We start from the raw sequence: 12,792 nt of genomic DNA, 5'->3' as shown, positions 1-12,792 counted from the left end.
AAACCAGCGCACAGAGAAGGCAACCTGCCCAGACAAACAAAGGCTTTATGATTTGTGGATGCATAGAGGAAAGAGATCCGAGACATCTTTCCCTTTCCTAGCCTTCAGCAACTGCAGCAACAGTTCTCGAAATCTCCTGAGAATACGCCGAATTCTCCCAGTAACATGTGTCCCTCATGAAAACAGTGTTTTCAGTATTGTACGGCTGCATATGGTATGCATTTGAGGACACTACGCTTCTGTCCTCACATTAATGTCACCGTAAATTGGCCAAAGCCCTTCCCGAACACAAGGCCAGATTTTTCCGCTTGTATCAGTCGCGGCGTCCTTCACCACGAGAAGCTAATGCTGAGTTACCTCCACCTCATTACTCCTCAGATTCTCCATCTCTCAGCAAGAGTGGCCCTCTTTCCATAGACATTCACCCAGGCATTCAAGTCGTAGAGTAGAGACACTTTTCATCCCTGCTGCTCTCTCTCTGCCTTCTCTTGTTTTCCCTCTCCACTGTGAGAGATTGATGAGACAGGTGCGGCCAAAAACAGACCGGCTGGCAGTAAATCCACCGTCCAATCAGCTCGAGGACAGAGGGAAAGAAAATACAAAGGGATGGGGATTTATGTCTGGAGTGTCTTGGTTATTTAATGGGGCTGTACTGAAGTCTCAGCGTTATTGATTAATTATTTTAATGAAACCGTATTAAGACTTCTGAATCTGATCTTTTTGTACTCTCTAGAGATGAGGGTTTATGACGTAAGTCGATCATAATTCTGACGGCGTTCTCTGTGTTTGGGCTCCGCAGGTAAAAGCAGACGATGCAGATGGAGGGTCGTTTGGGGCCATTGCGTACTCGATTGGATCCGGGCCCGCTAGCGCTCCACCCAGCCAGTTCACCATCAATAAGGAGACTGGACAGATCTGCACCAGTGTGGCTCTGGATCGAGACGAGGGGGCGGACAGTTTCGACTTCACTGTCACTGCAACAGATGGGGTAATGGGAATGAGTTTGTACCTGCCTCATACAGGGCTCAATCGATGTTTGTAGTCTTTATGTAAAATTCATTATAAAAGTTTTTTTTTTTTTTTAATATTAATTATGCCTTGCAATGTAGCTTATTGTGCAATCTCATGAATAATTGTAACCACAGTCAAGACATTGTGACACTTAAAGTATCAATTCATTGTTACACTATGCGTTTGAAATTCAGTTGTAATAATAAAATAGTTATTTACGACAAGATATAATGTATTACAGTGTACATTATGATTTATTGTAAGGCATTATACCCTTTAGTATCCATTTCTAATGCATTATACATAATAGCTTAAAGTTTTTACCAAAAAGTGTATTCAGTTTTATGGAGAGGTACTTTGGAAGTGAATGGGGCCCAGTTTTAGAGTGTTTGAGACCAGAAATGAGATGCTTATAATTTTATTTAACACATTAATTAATCTGTTAAAGGTGTTATTTGAGCTATGAAATGTTTCTCATAATTCTTATAGGCATTTTAGGGTTTTCTGTGTTATGTTGTCATTTGGGAATAACTGTACTCGTTTTCACACTAAAATCATGCCAACACTCTTATTACTTGCACGTTGTGTTCATCTTTTAGCAATAATTTCTGATGAGTCTTTTTTAGTAGTAGCAGTCATTTTTTGTAGTAATTTTAAATAAACCTTAAATGATATATAAATATTTTAAAACTGGCCCCATTTACTTCTATTTTAATAGTAGCTTTAGAATTTTTAAATAAAGCAGAAATAAAATATAAATATTAGATGAAAAACTTAAACTTACTGTAAATGAACATTTAGAAATGTTCCCTTGGCAATTAATTTATAAAATTAATAAAAGAAAATATGAAAACACATTTTTAAAACTGAAGTAAAAATTAATTAAAGCTACAGTATATAGAAATAAATAAAACAAATAAAAACTAATGAATACATGACAAAAGCATAGAATTAAATGATTAAAACTTAAATTAAAAGTAAAAGTAAAGATGTAAAAGTAAAAGTGAATTCAACATATGCACAAATACTAAAATGGAATATAAATATTACTAAAATAACATTGTTCTCCCTGTAACCAATATTTTGAACGTTTTTTTTTTTTTTTTGGTAATCAACATTATGCCACAAACACTGTTTGTTGATTTAAACTTAACACACACAATTGCTGTAAGGCACACATTGTATGTTAAGGTCCAAAAGTGTGAGACCACTTGGCAAAATTGCTGGTCATTATACATTTAATATTCATTTTAAGTGTTTGAGAAAAATGTTTCATTTGGAAATTTATACACTGCAGCTTTAAGAGTTGAAAACCCTTTAAAACTCAATTCCGAAGGATAAAAGTTAATTAAAAAAAAACACTATTACTTCTATCGTGTAGCTCCTAGATGCCCAGTCGCATGCCCTACTCAATCCTGTCTTCACTTAGTTGCCAGTAACAACAATCATGAGCTGTGTAAATGAAAAGGCAATAAAGCACAGTGTCCCAGGGGCACATTGCTGTACATACACACACACTCACGCTATTTCACTTTATAAGCTGCTAGCAGCGGCCCGCTTTGTTCCCATTTCAATTATTAATGTAGCCATAAAATGCTGGCTGTGATGAGCAGCTCACTGGCCCCCTCATAACCTGGAAAGGCAATTATATGCCACTGTGAAGTTTTCCTCGGCATTTTTACACACCAGAAATCATTCAGATAGATTAGACAGTCGTGGGACAGTATCTACAGTCCTGTCATCGTTATCATCAGTAATATGATCTGATCTTTTCCCGCAGGGAGGCCTTACATCCTCGGCCTCTGTGAAGGTGTCACTGGTGGACATTAATGACAACAGACCGACATTCTACCCTGTGAACTACGCCGTCAGCTTGAGCACACAGAGCACGCCCGGGACCTCTGTTGTCAGGGTAACGGCCCACGACCCAGATGCTGGGGCAAATGGTAAAGTGACATATCACACTGTCCCTGATGGAGGATCCAATTTCTTTACCCTCAACAAAGATACAGGTATTTCAATTAATTCAACTATTAAATGATGATAGACAGACAGACAGACAGACAGACACATAGATAGATAGATAGATAGATAGATAGATAGATAGATAGATAGATAGATAGATAGATAGATAGATAGATAGATAGATAGATAGATAGATAGATAGATAGATAGATAGATAGATAGATAGATAGATAGAAAAAAATACTTTTTGCTTTATGTTTATGCATTTTATACATGATGTTCATGTATTTTATGTCATGTTATGCTTATATATTTTATACATGATTTTAGGTATTTTCTATTTTAATATAAGCAGCATTTATGTCTTTTTGTATTTTATTTTAATGTAAGATATTTTATTTTATTCTATCTATCTACATACAAATATATATATATATGTATATATGTATATATATATATATATATATATATATATATATATATATATATATATATATATATATATATATATATATATATATATATATACATATATATATATATATACATATATGATACATTGATGTGACTTTAGATTCAATTTATATTAAATACTATATTTAGTAGTTAAGTAAATATACATAAATGAACTTTCATATTTAGGGAATCATTCACCCCAACATTTAGTTTGACTTTAAAAAGCCATTATGACTTTCTTTAAGGAACAATAAATATTATGAGCAAACTTGTGTCAGGTTGATAAAAGGCTGATCCAATTTGCTCATCCGTATCCTAGCTCATCTTTAATTTTCACAGTCTTCGGGCTCATAATCGTATATCTCGTTTAATTCCATTCCCACTGCATTTTTCCTCTGTTAGGTGTGATCTCTCTGTCACGCTCTCTGCATGGGAAGGCCAACTCTGTCATCACCATAGTGATCACAGCACGGGACGGAGGCGGTCTCACAGCACCTGTCAATGCCAGAGTGAACATCAGCGTTGTTGCCGGCTCAGTGGCGCCTCCGGTGTTCGAGCAGGCGCAGTACTTCTTCACCGTGTCTGAGGATGTGCTCCGGGGTACTGAGGTCGGCGTAGTGAGGGCCAGCGGCAGGAATGGTTAGTTTCAGCTTTTTCCATGTTACGTCTTCTTGGAATTACCATTATATTGTTTAAAAATAAACTCAAATAAGTAGCCATGTGTTGCTGCATACTTTCACATAGCTCTGCTAACCTCAGTGCTGCGGCTCTCCGAGGCTGTGAGACAGTCAAGGGTGCTGAAAAGCCTGATGGGGAATATTTTCACTCTCGCTGAGCCAGTTGTGCAAATAGAGCAGCAGCTGCAGAGTGAACCTCATTAAACAGTCACATCCATCACTGATTCCACTCTACCTCATGTTGCTGGAAATTATTATTTGTTGATGCATATTTTCTGATAGCACAGACAAATCGTAGGGATGCTTAATGAAAAATAATGGGGAATTCTATAAGATGTACCTGTCTGTACTAGGGATGCACTGATATTACAATTCTGGTTGATACTGATAAAATGATAATTATATTCAAATATGAATGATAACTAATACATGGACATTATTAAAATTCAATAGTATTTTATCTAAATAACTTTTAACTAAAACACTAATTTTAAATTTATTAAAGTAATTTTAGGCATCGCACTATTATAATGTACTGTATGAAAAATTGACTAGCGGTGTTTATTATTTTATTAATTAGGGAATAAGTAAATAAATATAATCTGATATAATATTGTGTTTAAGAAATGATTTTGTTTTCATTCTGCAAGGATGCAATAAAGACTTTTACAGTGCTTTGTTACAAAAGGTTTGTATTTCAAATAAATGCTTTGATTATTCATTAAAGAACCTTGAAACATGTTTTCACGTGTTTTGCAGTTTTTACAAAAATATTAAGCAGCACAATGGTTTTCAACATTGATAATAAAAGCATATTAGATTGATTTCTGAAGGATCACGTGACACCGAAGACTGCAGTAATGACTGTTGAAAATGCAACAAAAGAATAAATTACATTTTAAAATATATTACAATAGAAAGCAGTTGAAATTATGATAACGTTTCGCAAGGTGTTTGATCAAATAAATGCAGCCTTGATGAGCATAATTTAAAAACTTGTGTTTGTAATAGTGCTGTCAAATCGATTAATCACGATTAATCGCATCCAAAATAAAAGCTTGTTTACATAATATGTGTGTGTACTGTGTATATATAAATATAAACAAATAAATTAATATATGTAATAAATATATGTAATATATAGTTTATTTATTTTATACATAATATAAATAATACATAAATATGAATATAGTATATGTACATGTACATATTACTTCAATATATACATATATGTGTGTGTGTGTGTGTGTATTTATATATACATTTAAATATACACAGTACACACACACACACACACACACACATATATATTATGTAAACTCAAACTTTTATTTTGGATGTAATTATTCGTGATCTTATTTTTACAGCACTAGTTTATAACCACAAAGTTGCAGGTTTGGATGAGTCGAGGGATGATCCATGAATCACCACCTTGCGTCTCTCCAAGAAAACTGTCCTTGTTAAAAGTTTACAAAGTCACTTTAGATCAAATCATCTGCTAAATCACTGCCTATAAATCTTATCCCATCTCTCTCTCGCTCCAGGAGTCTCTAAGGATGTCACCTACGCTATCTCTGCTGGGGATCCAGATGGCTATTTCATGGTCGATCCTGAAACTGGAGCGCTCAGAACAAGCCTTCCTCTGGACCACGAGTCACGACCCTCTTTTGACTTGGAAATTCAAGCACGCAGCGGTTCCCCCCCAGCTTTTGGGGAGACTCGCGTTCGGGTCACCATTGCAGATGTGAACGATAACACTCCCATATTTTTCCCATCATCCTCTGAGTCTCTGCTCCTACAGGAAGCCACAAAAATGGGTACAGTGGTGTACCGCGTTCAGGCGGAGGACCGCGACTCTGGTCCTAATGGACAGCTGAGCTTTGACCTGATGTCGGCCGGAGGTCAGCGCACGTTTGGGGTGGAGCGCAGCAGTGGGGAAATCCGGCTAATTGGGAGTCTGTCGTACGACAGTGTATCGCGCTACGACCTTCAAGTGATCGCGAAAGATAGTGGCGCGCCTCAGCTCAGCGCTACGTTCAGCCTGGTGGTCCACATCCAGGCGGAGAACGACCAGGGTCCTGTGTTTGACACGATGACGTACCGTGTGGAGCTGAAGGAGAACACACCACTCAACACCAACTTCTTACAGGTCCGGGCACTCAGTAGAGATCCCAATGGAAATGGAGGGTCGTCCAAAGGCTCCACAACATCTTCCACACTGGCATATCGGCTCCGGCCTGATGGGGATGCGGCAGGCTTCGGGATTGCCCCGGACAGCGGATGGCTGTTTGTTAAGAGCGCTTTGGACCGTGAGGCCAAGGATATTTACCTGTTAACTGTGCTCGCCACTTCTGGAACCGGCCAGATGGGGAAGACTGGCAGCGCGACGGTGAGAGTTTCCGTCACGGATGAGAATGATAATTCTCCTCGCTTCTCTCAGGAGAGGGTGTTCTTGGCAGTGAGAGAGAACTTGCCTGCGGGAACTGGTTTCGGCAGGGTGTCTGCTACCGACCGCGATGCTGGTCTCAACAGCCGCCTTACGTACAGGCTACTCCACACGGACCGCTACTTCCAAATCAATTCCCACACTGGTGAGCTGGAACACAATCCGTATCTGCAAAGACATTTGTTATTTATACATTTAGGAATTGTTTTAGATGAGGGATTTTCAAGCTTTTTGACAGCAAATATGTTTTCCAGTTTTAGAAAGCAGAAGGAAACAGTTTTTTTGAAACAGTTTTTTTTATATATATTTTTTTATTACCTTCTGGGCATGGTTGAAAAGTCGTCTGTAGACTCTAAACTTTTGACCATCAACTCAGTGCAACTAAGGTCTTCAAAAATCAAATATTATTTTAGTATTATTTAAATACGGTATACTCTTAGATAATAAATCTAAGAGTATACCGTATTTAAATAATACTAAAATAATATTTGATTTTTGAAGACCTTAGTTGCACTGAGTTAGATTTTATTTTATATTTTGAGTTTTCCAGTTATTTTGTAAAATGCTTTTGTCTTTTCTATTTTTAGTATTTAGCTGTTGTTTTTCAGTATTTCTATTTACATTTTCATTATTTGTATTTCTTTTTTAGTAAATTTTGTACTTCAAACTAATTTTAGTTAAGTTTTATTTCAGTTAGCTGCCAATACTATTTTTTAATCGAATATGTATATTTAGAAATACTATATATTTTTTTTATTTTTTTATATTTAATTTTTGTACAATAGCTACACTAAAAACCAGTTCCAGCATTCTAGACTGAGTATTCTGACTGACTCAAACATTTCATGTGTAGGTGAAATCAGTACCAGAGCGGCTCTGGACCGTGAGCATCAGTCCAGTTATCAGCTCATCGTGGTGGTTCAGGACGGTGGTACCCCTCCACGTAGTGCCACCGGGACAGCCCATATCACGGTGCTGGATGAGAACGACAACCCCCCATCGTTCAGCCACACACAGCCTGGCAGAGAGATTCTCATTCAGGCAAGAAACAGACTGGCACAGACTATATTTAATCCTTAAATCAGTGTGTCATAACATAGGTGCTTGTGTTTATTAAAGCACAGTTTACACATCATAAAAACGTCATTACGTCTGTACATAATATCTTTCAAAACTTGTTTATGTGACCTTGGATACTTTCTCGCTCTTGAAGTTGTTTGTATCAAGTATAAGCAGCCAGACTGTTGTTTAAAACTTGCTTGATGTTTACCAGGTTCAGGAGGGTCTTCCTGCCGGTTCTTTATTAGGAACTCTATACGCCAAAGACCCAGATGAGGGAGAGAATGGCACTATTTTCTACTCATTATCAGGTAAGCAAAAGTCTGGAATATATATAGAATAAGTTTTGGGTCTTCTTATTGCCAGAGGATGTTATTGCAAAAAGGTATAACTGCAAAATGTAAACATATGTCCTTACAGTTATCTTTGCAACCAATGTGATATATTGTATGGATAATCATGCTACCATATTTGTCTGTATTTATGCTTCCATTTGTCCTTGCTTTTTAAGGCTCTAGAGCAGAACGTTTCTCCTTGAACCCAAACACCGGAGAGCTGCGTTCCTCGTCCCCCCTGAGGCGAGCTGAAAAAGCAGAGTACAGCTTCACCGTCACTGCCACAGACCGTGGAGCTCCGTCTCAGAGCTCTTCTACTGCCTTACTTATACAGGTGAGATTATCCTGGAGCATATTAAAACTTCACTTTATAAGTTACAAGTAAGGTAAGTACAGTATGTCAGACCCATGGCCTAGTGGTTAGGATACATTATGGAATTTGGAGCTCATGCAGGAGATGTGTCCCTCTCCCTCATAATTTCTCCCTTTTAGAGTCTCTATAGTTAAAAACTTAGCGAGGTCAATAGCTCACACTTAACCATATTTGTTTAGCACCAAGCATCCATTAATTGATTTTATTTAATTTAATTTTTTAATTTATTTTAATAACATTTTGTACTCAAACTTTTGATCTGAAACTGAAACTTTTTTGTCTTCAAAAATGATATTATATAATATATATATATATATACTATTATTATTTATATATATATATAATATAGTATATTATTATATAATATATATTGTATATACTATTAAATTCTAATTTATATTTTTTTTAATTAGCTTTTATTTTAATATTTTCAGTTTAATTAGTTTTATTTTAAAAAGTCATTTTGCTTTGTGCTTTGTCATTATTTTATTATTTGTATTTTTCATTTTCTTTATACTCAAACTTTTGACATTAAACTGAGTGTAACTAAAGTCTTCAAAAAATATTTATACAAAATAATTTATTTTATTTAAATACATTTATTCTGCCTGTGCAAACCTTGTAATGTTTTTAGCATGCTTTGGCTGGTTGCTTCAATTCAAAAGACTGCTCTTAATGAATTTTTTTTTTCAGTTAATCTGCCAAAATCTTAAAATCCTGCTGCATGAGCACCATTACAGACAAGTCGTCTTTCACTGTGCCAAACAATCATCATTCTTACAGTCCCCTGATCGGTGGTATCATTATTCAAGCAGGGAAATGAGCTATGACCCAGAGGCCAGCTCCTGTCTATGCAAACACAAACTCCCAGGATTATTTCCTGCTCCAGAGGAACATACTGTAACACAAAACCCTGTATTAATCCCAATGCACAGCATGGAACTATGTGAATCAGACATGTCAAACTATATCTTTGACAATAGGATAATTTTCATGGCTTTTCATTAGAACGTAAAAGAATACATATTCTAAAGAGTTTGTTCTCTACAGAATGAAACTTGCCAGTTCACTTTTGTAGCTAAATATCTTTAGTGCTTTTACAGATGTGATTTCAAAAAGGGAATCGGAGGCTAATTGTAGAGTGTGCAGTTGCATGTGATTTCTGTTCTCCCTGTTTGTATGGGGAAGATGAGAGTGAGGGAGCAGTGGAGTGAGAGAGAGAGAGATGGAAGGAGAATGCACCTTTGAATCAAGTGTTCCCAGATGGCTCTGATGAGGCCCAGCTGTGGTTCCCCATGATCAAACGGAAAGCTGCAAACCTCAGTAGCGCGGACGCCGATATGCTCGCACCACAGAACCTCGTACCGTAGCAATCTCAAGATAATATTTTACATACCATCAGTAATGCCAGCTTCATTTTGGAAGTCCAGTGTACTTCGCAACTAAAAGAGAGCCCATGGATCAGCGTCAGTCCTTCTGTTGCTTCCTTCCTGTGATCCGGTATGCATGTAGTGTTTTGTTTTTTCCATGGGGATATTAGTATGAAAGGCTTCATCTGTCAACCATTTTCCAGCTTTTACTGTACTTCAAGGACTTGGGAAATGATATCACCGACCTCTAATGTGGCAGGTTCACACCATTGAATTCTTTCAGTATTGAAAGAAGGCATTTATGGTAACCAAGGCTGCACTTATTAAAAAAAAAATACAGTAAAACAGTAACATTATGCAATATTGTTATAATTAAAAATAACTTTTTTTTATTTTAGTGTTGTTCCTGTAAGAGCAAACCTGAATTTACTCCAGTCTTCAATGTCACATGATCCTTCAGAAATCATTCTAATATACTGATCTAGAGCCACATTTACTAACAGCTTGCGCAAACCATCTTTTGGCGTTAAAATAGTACTGTCAAGATTTACTTAAGACACTAAAAAAAGTGTGGACACTGGTCATTTTTCTGCCTGACCTTATTGAATATGCATTTGTAGGAGTTTCCATTTCAGACACAAAATTTATGGGAAGATATTATTAAAATGGTCAAGGTTGGGGGTTCGATTCCCCGGGAACACATGATAGGTAAAAATTGATAGCCTGAGTTGACTATAAGTCGCTTTGGATAAAAGCGTCTGCTAAATGCATAAATTTTATTTAATTTACTATATTTGAATAGAAATCTTCTCTAACATTATAAATGTCTTTACTGACATTTTTTGTCAATTGTCTGGAAAATTTCATAAAGGAGATGTTTTGTAAAATACACAAGTTGAGCTTAAAATATAACTAACATGTCTTCTGAAATCTTCCTAATCTGTAGGTCATTGGCTCCACAAGGACTCCTCCAAAACCCAACACCCTATCCATGATGCTCAACTCAGTGGAGGGAGCCAAGCCTGGCTCTGTTATTGGCTCAATTAGATCACATGACCAGCGTGAAGTGACCTACCTTGTAGTGGGAGGCACAGATCATGAAGGTACCTTTATGGTTGACCGTCTCACAGGAGATGTGTACTTGGCTAGAGAGCTGGACTATGAAAAAGGGTCGAGGTATACTCTCCAGATTGAGGTGGACGATCTCTCCAAGGCCTATCCAACCACTCACATGGTTCAGTTGGAAATCAATGTGCAGGACAGTAATGACCACGCACCAGAGTTTCCAGAAGATCCAGTCACCATTGTTGTTCCTGAGAACACACAAGCTGGTTCCTCCATTTACACCTTCCAGGCGACTGATAAAGATGGCAGTGGACCCAACAGCGAGATACGTTATTCTATCCAACAGCAGTGGCCTGACGTCCCAGACCTTTTTAGTCTTGATCCTGTCACAGGAGTCTTAAAACTGGGCCGGGAGCTGGACCATGAGGAGACCTCCAGCCTGTTCCTGGTGGTCCATGCCACGGATTCAGCCTCGGATCCCACTCAGAGACTCTGGGGATCGGTGACGGCTCGAATGTTTGTCACAGATGAGAACGACAATGCTCCGATCTTTAGCTCGCCGACTGCTGTTAGTGTGATGGAGGACCAGCCTGTGGGCTTTGTGCTGCTTTACGTCATGGCCCGGGATGCAGACCAGGGTGAAAATGGCCGAGTGTCCTACAGGATCCAGTCAGGAAACACAGCGGGGCGGTTCGGCCTCAGTCCGAACAGTGGTGAGACTCATTACTTCGCTCTATTTGAAAAACATCTCTTTCTCACACCACGCTGCTTTATGGGCCGTTCACTCAAATCCAGAGGCAATTTAGCAGAACGGATAATTTTCCTGAACAGTTATTCATGGGAGCGCAGTTTTATTTAAGCCCGTCGACCGCACCTCTTTGATTTGGCGCTGGAAGTATGCATTTATTAGTTTGACTTTTCTCCCATTATCCAAGAAGACGTCCATTTACAGCTCACGCGAAATCAGATTAAATAGAGAAAATCACCTAATCGACTAAACAGCTGTAGTCGATTTTCCTTCCATCATTGCCGAATGGTTTATGATGTAGGTTAGTGCTTTATTTCTGTTCTAAATCAGCCGTATACTATATACTATATATATATTAAAGTTGGTTTAAAGCACACGATAAAGTCACAGCTGATATAAGCCAGACACTGAGGAGAAAGTCTTCAAACTCTTTGGACACTTTAAGTAGGAGGTCTAGAGATGGACGTTAAGCACAAAACCAGAGCTACCGTATTCAGAAGCAGAAGCCAGCTCAAACATCTCAAGGATGTGTGTAAAACTAGAGTGTGTTTGGTGGACTATAAATAAAAAAGGAGCCCGCACACAGACTTCTCACGAAGACACAATGATATTTCGCAGTCAGCAAGCAGTCAGGCTGCCATATCGACCGCAGGGGTGTGTTTATCCTGAGTGACCCTGGGCCGGGGTCTTGCTGATGACAGCATTGCAGAGAGGTATAGCTGGAAAGGTTCAAAATGGATCTGTGACAACAACTATATGCACTGGTCTTCAAACCAGACCATCAGCAAAAAGCTTCAATATCAGATTCTGTGTAGCGAGTGGAGGAGCTAAACTGAGAAGAAAAACAGGATGAATTAAAGTTAAAAATTAAGGTCAGACTATAGTTATGGATATTGTGTTTGACTTCTATGTTGTATTGGCAATTTTATGTTCACATAGGACCAGCAAAGATGAATTAGCCCACGAAGCATGCATAAATGAATGCATGGATGAATTTTTTGATAAACAGTGTAAAACATCTAATATATACAGAGAATAGTAGCACCCCCCCATTATTCTCAGTGGCATTTTCTGAGCTGGCACATGTATTATTATATTATATTAAATGTTATAAATAATCTGTGTAAATAATACATAAATGCTGAAATTGAACTAAGTTTACTAAAACAGAAACAAAAATAAGTTAAAGCTAAATAGAAATAATAAAAAAACTAGTAAAAATGACATGCAAATAGCAAAATGTAAACGTACAAAATGTGCATTTATATAAATATTTATAATATATAA

General features: G+C 37.5%; 1 protein-coding gene across 1 annotated transcript in view; it reads left to right on the top strand.

Moving 5' to 3' along the window:
• Nucleotides 1-12,792, top strand: part of dchs1b (dachsous cadherin-related 1b) — an 85,636-nt gene that overhangs the window by 62,252 nt on the left and 10,592 nt on the right. The window contains exons 3-10 of the mRNA XM_052567375.1: nt 800-988; nt 2,792-3,023; nt 3,835-4,071; nt 5,654-6,700; nt 7,409-7,596; nt 7,829-7,925; nt 8,126-8,283; nt 10,639-11,470. Of these exons, the coding sequence (XP_052423335.1) occupies nt 800-988; nt 2,792-3,023; nt 3,835-4,071; nt 5,654-6,700; nt 7,409-7,596; nt 7,829-7,925; nt 8,126-8,283; nt 10,639-11,470 (2,980 nt within the window). The remainder of the gene's footprint in view (nt 1-799; nt 989-2,791; nt 3,024-3,834; nt 4,072-5,653; nt 6,701-7,408; nt 7,597-7,828; nt 7,926-8,125; nt 8,284-10,638; nt 11,471-12,792) is intronic.

The sequence above is a fragment of the Carassius gibelio genome, chromosome B10 (genome assembly GCF_023724105.1).
Source record: "Carassius gibelio isolate Cgi1373 ecotype wild population from Czech Republic chromosome B10, carGib1.2-hapl.c, whole genome shotgun sequence".
In the NCBI taxonomy this organism is placed as follows: domain Eukaryota; kingdom Metazoa; phylum Chordata; class Actinopteri; order Cypriniformes; family Cyprinidae; genus Carassius; species Carassius gibelio.
This window is presented reverse-complemented; position numbering and strand designations above follow the sequence as displayed.